We start from the raw sequence: 9064 nt of genomic DNA, 5'->3' as shown, positions 1-9064 counted from the left end.
GCAGATAATTCAAGTGAAAATTGGTCAAGGAGCATATTTTAAAATGTCTCTTTAATAAAACTTTATTATTTATTATTCCTTTATTTTCCTTTATTTTCACGCATTCTTAACAAAATACCGAATTAACCACGACCCACCACTAGGTGGCACAAATGTCCACGATCCTGACAGAAATACAGTACAATCTGTTTAGATGCTTAAAGATTATCGCAAAACTTGATTTTTAATACTGCTTACAGTTTCCGCTCAGATAGTAGCAAGTACCCAGTTTTTATCAAGGTAGATCCGTGCAGACAGACAGGAGACGCAGAGCTTTTCAGAAACACAAAACACACAGCAGCCCATCGCTTTGTGCCGAGGAGTCATGAACAAATATGGAGCTGTTTTGTCCCACTTTATTCTGATCCTCTCGCTGTAGCTTCGATCACGGCATGAAAGGGTTAATAAGCGAGAGGAAACCGTAAACGATCAAGCAGACGACAACAACAAAAACAAGCTCTGCATCTTCTTCCTCTGTCATTTGATATCTTCTGAATGTGGATGTTCTTGCCACCTAATGTTGCTGCATAGGTACTCTGGTGTTGTTGTCAGGATGTATGGAGACAGAAAGAAAATCTATAAATGGAGAAATAACTAACTGAAACCAAACATATTTTAAAAATACACGTTCAAACCTAGAGATGTAAGGTGGGAAGTACAGGAATCAACAAAAATCATCACTGAAAAAACAGCATTTCTCAAATGTATTTTCATTTTTTTAGTCAGGTCATGTTTCCTTACACAAAGGGGCGGGGCTTTGAAATTGTACTACAGCTACCCACTAGGGGGCGCTCACCCTTTGTGGCTTCAACTTCTTGGTTCCGGTCCTGCATAGTCACAGTACGCGTATGTCGATGGAGCTAACGAGACAAAAATATCTCGACTTTAATAAATGTTGGAAGTAGTGTGGGCGGGGTCTAAAGGTGAAGGCACGTCCTCTCCAGTCGGTTCCTCGTGAGGGGATCTCTGACGCCGCCCGGGCGAGTGTTCTTCCATGAACGACAGGCCCGGAGACAGGCGGGAGAAGTGTTTACAGCTAAAGTTAGAGCCAAACTGCTGGTGCTATTAATAAACGTGATTCAGGACGGACGTCGTGCGGGGAGACGTGTGAAGGCTGAGCTGAGAAGTCTCCAATCGAATTCAACAAGAACGTGACATTTTGGAAAGACAAACAATTATGAAGCAATTACATGTTCCTCAAACCCTTCGAAATGCAAATCCTTTTATAGTTCCTAAAGGCCGATTAGGTCTTTTTTTTTAAGATTTCTTAGAACAGAGGAGAAAATACTGGTGAAAGTCGGAGCCGTGTTTTGTTTCCCTTCGGCTCAGTTTTTGAATGTTGTTGTGTCGCCGTCTGAATTAATCAGCTTTCTTTTTTTTTTTTTCTCTTTCTTACAGTCTCAACTCCTTTTTGGACGCCGTTAAATGCCAAGTATTAGAAATGCCCGAGCTTTTCAAAATTCCTGCGATGGTGGAACATGTTTTTGTGTGGGAGGACTGTTCTGCCAAGCAAAGCTGTTTTAGTCCTGATTCTTTTTTTTTTTTCTCACAAGAAAATCTTGTTCTTGCACCACCAAATGCCTTCTCGCGACGGGGCCAAACAAGAAGGAGCCTAACAAGTAAAAAGGGCACCTCGGCTTTAAAAAAAACACGCACACAAAAAAAATCTTTTTGGCGCTAAAGTCAGATTTTAACACTGCTTCCCCCTCCCTCAAAGAATCATCATTTACTGAACATTTAACTTCCTCAAAAATGTACGTTTTCTCGAAGACTCCCTACGCTTTAACACCTTCGCATACGGTCATTTACAGAGAAAGGCACCGTGGGAATTCTGAGTGGGGCTGGGTTTGGGGAGCCCCTTGAGCGTTTCTCAATGCACTTCAGTCCTCCACATTGCCTCACTTGCTTTTGCAGCTGGCGTGTCGCAAGCAAGCTCCAAGCGTGGCGCAGTAGTGGAAATCACCACAAGGACGTGTCGATATTCACGAGCCAGTCATCCATGAGGTCGTTTGGGATGTAGCGTCCCTTGGGGACTGAGTCGAAACGTAGCAGCGAATGAGCCGAAAGACTAAAAAACACACACTAAAAATAAAAATAACAGGGGGGGGGGGTTACGTGGGTACGCTCATCACATTCCCATAAAGACTCTCAGTCAAAGGCTGCAAAAAGTGACAGTTTTTCTTGAGAAAACTTTTTTTTGTTGTTGTTATTAAACACAGAAAACTTCATAATCAGTGTCACCAACATGACAGAAAATGTAGGTTTTCAACCACCGCCCAGTTACATTTACTCAATGTGTGATCTGAACTCTCTAAAAATGTTATTTTTCTGGAATTTACACCATTACCTTGTGTGTTTTAACTTTCCACCAGACATGTGACTTCCAGTCTAGTGCAACTTACCCAGATTCTTACCAGAAGCCACATCAGATACAGCTAATTAGGCAGACAGCTATAGTCTTGCGGTGTGTGTGTGAGAGAGAGAGAAAGAGAGCGAGAGAGCACGGGCGTGAAGGGTGAAAGAGAAGGAGGAGTGTCAGAAAGGAAAAGAAAAGAGGGAAGAAAAAGCCTCATTACTCACTGAGTGGTAAGCAGAGCGCTTCTGAACACTTGTTCTGCGACAAAGACTTTCTCTCTCTCTCACACACACACACACACACACACACTCTCGCACACACGCGCAGCCTAAAGACACAAAGCAGAAGTGGACAAACCCAGAGGTTTTCAGTCGCTGCGGTTGGCTATGGCTCAGGGCTCTGACAGCAACGACACAAGCTACAAGTCCCCATCACCTGGAAGCAGACCGGTGAGTGCTCCATCACTTCTGTTCAGCCCAACTTTCTGAACCACAGTCCGCGTCTCTGATCTCTCTCTTTTGTGTGCGCGTATGTGTGTGATTCATCTGCTAAAGAGCGGAGCATCTCTGACTGTGGCTCTTTTCACAGTTTCTCAGGGTGCTTCACACATGGGCTGCAGGCATGACTCGCATCAAGTGTGGGCTCGCTTGATTTGCATCCATTTGTCGCTCGCCACCAACTTAGTGGGGAACCTTTGGGTCGCTCTTTGGTTTTAGTTGGCGCAAGTTCTGCGAGATCCTCCGAGCTGGATCGCTTTTTTTAAATTTTTTTATTTTTATGCCTGCCAACCTCCAACCACCACCCAGCATGTTCCAGAAAGCGTGCACATCAACAAGCTCCTGAGTTAGTTAGGAGCTCATGGTCGTTAGGAGGGTTTTTAACAAGTTCATTAGTTTGACTCAGCGTTATGAAATGGTTTACTTATTGTGATACCAAGGCATCTGAGCGCTCAGGACATGAAACAGGGTGTGTGACACACCTAACCGATGAGTCAGCCACTCCCCGACCCTGCCCCGAACACTGGGCGTCAGGCACCTGCTGTCAAACTGCCACTGAGACCCATTACGCTTCCATCTCGCCGCCATCGCCGGCAAAACGCCACAGCCTTTCATTTGTGTTTGTGCTGCCGTTGTCACCACTCAGCCTATGTCTTGTCCCTCCAGAGCTCCTCGGATGACGTGAAGAAGGTGATGCGGCGGGAGAAGAACCGGATCGCTGCCCAGAAGAGCAGGATGAGGCAGACCCAGAAGGCTGACACCCTTCACTTGGTGAGGACCCGGCAAACACCACACGCCGTGCGCGAACAGCCGCAGCCCTCTCGAGAACGTTCAGTCGCTCAGTCGAAGAGGTGCACGCTCCCCGGCCGAGCCTCTGGGTTGTTTTTGGGCCGCGCTTACAAAACCAAGAGAAAGTGCTACCTGACCATGTGGCGATGTGTCATGTCTTCTGTCGGACTGCGCTCGGACGCTGCTCTCTCGTGTTCGCAGGAGATTAAGGAATAAATTAGCACGTGTGGGCAATCACGCCCTTCTATGCGGCACAAATCCAGCGCCGGGGACTGCAGTGATGTTTTTTGTTTTGTTTTTGCACAGCCGAGCGCGATGACAGGAGCGTCCCGTTTTCTGTGACGGTTTTTAACGTCGCCCTTAGCTGGGTCCTACATCAGACCTACAAACGCTAAGAGCTTGTCGCTCGCTCTCTGCGTGACTTCCTCGTTTCGGTTTCTGCTGCCACCGTACGCCGCCGTCGAACCTCTATTCTCTGAAGTCGATCAGATAAGCTGGAAGGATTTTTTGACCTTCAGAGAAGCCAGAGAAGGCCGTAGTAGGTTCTGTGTAACAGGCCCCGAGTGTGTGAGAATCCTTCCGGCGTGTGTGTGCCGTCGTTCTCTTTAAACCGTGTCACATTTACAAAGAATACCAGGGGACCACACAACATGCTCTGTGGTTTTTAGCTTTTATCGTCTCGCTAGATAAACAGGAAGGTGAATTTTCCCTCGCTGTGACACGGTGGCTTATTTCCTGTTTCTTCAGTAGTATTTTCTTCTGTGTAAACGAGCTCGAGCGCTGAACGCCGTGGGCAGGAGGGGAGAAAAAAAAAAAAGAAAAGGCTGTCACTTCTTGTAAAGAGCCGATAGCAGTGGGCTGTATTTGGCTAAATGACGCATGCACAGGGGTTTGCCCAAAGGTTGTCTGACAGTAAGGCCCTGGAGCTTTTGGTCATGGTGAAATGACCTTTTCGATACCCGAGTGGAAGATTTCCTTTCCACCATTCCCACACAAAACCTGCATCGGTGCTCTCTGACGTACAGTTTGCTTCAGAGTATCTCAAAGCTGAAGATCAGAGAGAAAAAAAAAAAAAAAAAATGAAGCTGTTTTGGAAACTGTTGCTTCTCAAAGTGTCTGAATGGTGCTGCGGGGAGCTGCAGGTGGTTTCTCTTGGTTTTGTTTTTTTTTTGTTTTTTTTACACCATTGCTACACAGTTTTGTACTTTTTCTTACAACACAGGTTTGCGCACTCCCGGGCAGAATAAAAGAACACACCTCTGAAATAAATATAGCAAATCACTGATCTGAGTTCAATTAAACAAAATATTATTGTTTCAGCCCCGAAGGTTGGATGCATAATAAGTTCTTAAAGAAAAAAAAAAAGAAATAGAACATTATTATCTTGGGAAACGATAGGGATATATTCATTTTGGTCAAACCTTAAAAGTACCATTCTGCTCGATCTCATTCAGTATCTGTGAAACTGACTGAGTTATAAGACTGATGCCAATCAGCTGCGGCGGCCATCTTCTACTGGATTGACTCCAAGACTTAATCAGTTGTAGATGTACTTCCAATGATTACTTTTTGAGAGTTTCATTACAACTCGTCCAGTGCTTCACAAGATATTTTGCTAACAGGGTCGACTCCAACAGTTAATGCTACAGTTTTAGGCAAAGATCTTGCGTCTTGAGAAGCACTCGGAGTACAAGTTGTGATTGGCTCTCATCTACTACCTCACCTAATTTTAGCACAATGTGTTCAAAATTGACTGAATTATAGCCATTTTTGTGTTTTCTAAGATCAGCCGGCTGGAGCGGCCATCTTCAATTAGAACAGCTCCAAACTGTTAATCAGTTGTTGAGGTGCATCTAAAGATTGTTTCCTAAAAGTTTGATTAAAATCCATCTTGTGGTTCACAAGATATTTTGCTAACAGACAAAGGAAAATTGACTCCAAAGAGTTGTTAGCAAAACTTTAAACAAAAATCTAGTGTAATCGGTTAGCACTCAGAGCAGGTGTTAGGGATCAATCTCAACTATAACAAAGCAAAATGTTAGGTTGATATCTGTAAAACTGACTGAGTTTTACTCATTTTTGTATTTTTTATTTACAGTTGGCTGTGGCGGCCATCTTGAATTACGTTGGCTTCAAAGTTTAATCAGTTGTAGATGTGCATCCAGTGATTACTTTCTGAGAGTTTCACCGAAATGTGTCCAATGAGTCGTGAGATATTTTGCTAACAGATGGACACAAAGCCATTATTGTTCCGTTCGCCTCTTGGCGGTGGGCAGTAACAACACAAACCTGTTGATGAAAGCTGAAAGAGGAGCAAAAAGCCGGAAGGAAAAATCACCAGAGACAAGCAAGTTAGCTCGATTTAACACATTTTTATTGCATTGTTTACCTGTGACTTTTAGCATTTACTTTTTTCTCTATATGTGATATATCTATGCATACAGATATATTTGTGTGTGTGTGTTTGCTGATACACACACATTGAACTGATTCTATTCATAACTGTCTAACGGTTACGCACAAAGGAAACGTTTCCAGTGAAGCTGCTCTTTCTGCAGCCAGGTACTCTACCCACAGCAGAGCGTTGAGGCTAATAGTCCCTAATTTACCTGTTTTTGTTTTTCTTTGTAAACAGAACTAAAATTCCACCTTAATGATGACTTAGATGAAGTGTGACATGGGGGAACTCCCAACAGTGGAAAGAAGGGAGTGAATAATTTCATTAGCTGTTGAAAGAACGCCTCGAACGCTGAAAGCACTCTTGTTCTGTGGGAATTCGCACAGAACCTGGAGACGCGTTGGAACGGACCGGTTCTTTGTACGTCTAGCGCGCATCGGGTCGCGGCAGGACGGGGATGTTGCAAAAAAAGAGAAATAAACCAAACCAAAGCAAAACTAAAAACTAATAAAACAAAGTTGAAATACATGAAAAAACATCTGCAGAAACTGAGACAAAACGAACATCGTGGAACGTTGCTTAGAATATTGTGCTGAAGCTCTTATTGAACATATTTGGGGTTTTAGTCTCATTTAGCTAAAACTGAACATTTTTACTGTTTTTTTTTTTTTTTTGGACGGCTTTACTGTTTACATTAAGACGCTGGCTCAAGAACAGCCTAAACACTGGTACAAAAGTTTAGGTTTTCTTCCAAATGAAATTATTCACGAAGAGTTTTTTTTTATTTATTGCACACTAAACTCCACTAAAAAATAAAATCGTAAAAATAAAAGGTTTAGTTTCTTGCCTAATCAAATCTGTCAAGTGTTAAAATGATTACATTAAGAGGCAGAACTGATGTTGTGGCAGAAATTCAGGACAAGAAATGTTTCGCTCATTTTGTTACTGTACATTTAGAGCCCTTTATACAGACACCTGGGATAAAAAGGTTAAAGGGATAGTTCAGATCTTCTGAAGTGCGGTTCTGTCAAAGGGTTATGAACAATCAGTGTTTGACTTGTGGAATTGTGGGTATTTTGCTTTACTTCTTCCTGGCGTTAGAAAGACGAAACGTTACAGCGCAGAGGAGCATGTTTTCAGAAACACTGCTGGACGTTCTGATGCCCAGCTGGTTTCTTTGGAGCACTGCAGCCTCAAAACCAAAACGGTTTTAAATCGTTTTCATTCCTTGTTTTCGGCCTGTACAGCAGACAGCTCTTTGAATGACCCTGGCTTTAAAAAAAAAAAAAACAACAGATTTTAACTTTGACCGGATGGACGAGCTAACGGTTAGCGGAGATAAAACCTCCCGTTTCAGCTTTAATTTCAAAACCGTCATAGTGATTCATGCGAAAGCCTTTTTTAGACACTCTTAGCGTCGCCATGGTTCCACGATCGAATCCTTTGGTTATTTACGGAGCTAAATATCGGCGGCAGCTAGCTGTAGCACTTTCCGGCGTTTCTGCTGGAATAACCGGGTAACGCCAAACTGACGTTCCGAGTCACTAATCCGGTCAGAACTAAGCTCCGCCTCTTCAAACTGGGGCTTTGCAAAGAGCTGTCTCCAACAGGTAAGACATTAATTGCTCGTGGCGTTTCTGCAGAACTCCCCCGCTTCAAACGATCTAAACCGCCGCTTTAAAGCGCCAACACACACCTCTTTGAGACGTATGATGTCATTTAGTCCTGATTACACTCTAACCCCCCTCCCCCCCGCCTGACGTGTTTCCAGGAGAGCGAGAACCTGGAGAAGGAGAACGCCGCCCTGAGGAAGGAGGTGAAGCAGCTGACAGAGGAGGCCAACTACCTGTCGTCCGTCCTGAGCAGCCACGAGCCCCTGTGCACCGGGCTGGCCCCGCAGACCCCCGACCTGCTCTACCCCCCCCACCAAAGCAGCTACCACCGCCAGCACATTGCTGTCCCACACTACCAGCGCTGACCCGGCCCCCAACCCCTGAGGACACGCTGCCCAACCGAAGACCCACCTCAGCGGAGAAAAGACTGACCCGAGACGCGTCTTGTAGTTGCTAGCAGGGAGCTATAACATGACTGTAACTATTTATTTTTTATTTTGTTGCTTCAGCTTACTTTTTTTCTTTTTTGTTTTGTTTATTTTTTTTCTCCCACGCTTTCCGATCGTGAACTGAAATAGCTCGAAATCAACCAGTCAATGTTTACACTGAGGGAATAACAGCTTGCGCTCAGGTGACCCACGTTTTTCTGTAAATTGTGCTTATCTTTCAGTGCTGGAGAACCCCCCCATCCCCAACCCCCGACGTGTCATGGTGTCATGTCTTGCGCTCCGAGTATTAGTTCTGTGTTTGTTATGTGTAAATGCTCAGGATTTTATTCCGTTTCGTTTCGACAGACGTTGATTGTGGACAAAAAGAATGTAAAGTCGAGGTCCTTCAAGCGAACCAGGCGGCGCAGGGAGAAGGGACTCGACTCGTTTACGGGTGAAAAATCAGTGTCAGGAAGACCCAGCAGAAGTATTTATTATTGTTAAATGTGATGCTTTTTGGGACTGATCATCTATGACCTTCAGAGCACCTTTTTTTTTTTTTTTTGGTTCGTTCTTCTCGCTCCTGTTTTTCTTTTATTTTTTTTGCAAGTCTGTTCCAGGTGCTGATAACGAACAAGTGACAGATGTTTTCTTTTGTTGTCCTGCTGACGGGAGTCCCTAGATGGCGCTGTTTACCAATTGTGAGAGATGAAGTTTATATTTATAAAGACAGAAAACTAGTCGTTTGTCGGCTGCCTCGTGTGGAAGTTCTTCCCCCCCGGTCCTTGAACACAACTGAGGCGTTCACGCACCCGGGTTACGGTGACCTGAAGAAACGACTCATTTTCGTTAAGTGTATTAAAGCAGGAAGTGAGTGTAATAAAGTGGCTGTAACTGGTATATTTTATTACTGAGTTGCTAGCATTATATCAGATATTCTCACA

At 44.2% G+C, this 9064-nt stretch overlaps 1 protein-coding gene across 1 annotated transcript; it reads left to right on the top strand.

Moving 5' to 3' along the window:
* The first annotated feature begins 129 nt into the window (after positions 1–129).
* Positions 130–9027, top strand: batf (basic leucine zipper transcription factor, ATF-like). Its single transcript, XM_017427265.3, has 3 exons — positions 130–2844; positions 3559–3663; positions 7851–9027. The coding sequence occupies exons 1-3, from the start codon at positions 2782–2784 to the stop codon at positions 8055–8057; spliced, it is 375 nt and encodes a 124-aa protein (XP_017282754.1). The 5' UTR covers positions 130–2781; the 3' UTR covers positions 8058–9027.
* The last annotated feature ends 37 nt before the right edge of the window (positions 9028–9064 follow it).

This window comes from Kryptolebias marmoratus, linkage group LG19 (assembly GCF_001649575.2).
Source record: "Kryptolebias marmoratus isolate JLee-2015 linkage group LG19, ASM164957v2, whole genome shotgun sequence".
NCBI lineage: Eukaryota > Metazoa > Chordata > Actinopteri > Cyprinodontiformes > Rivulidae > Kryptolebias > Kryptolebias marmoratus.
This window is presented reverse-complemented; position numbering and strand designations above follow the sequence as displayed.

Coding starts and splice junctions, on each gene's coding strand:
- batf (XM_017427265.3), top strand. CDS start 2,782: ATGGCTCAGGGCTCTGACAGCAACGACACAAGCTACAAGTCCCCATCA. Junction 2,845..3,558: donor CATCACCTGGAAGCAGACCG/GTGAGTGCTCCA, acceptor TTGTCCCTCCAG/AGCTCCTCGGATGACGTGAA. Junction 3,664..7,850: donor AGGCTGACACCCTTCACTTG/GTGAGGACCCGG, acceptor ACGTGTTTCCAG/GAGAGCGAGAACCTGGAGAA.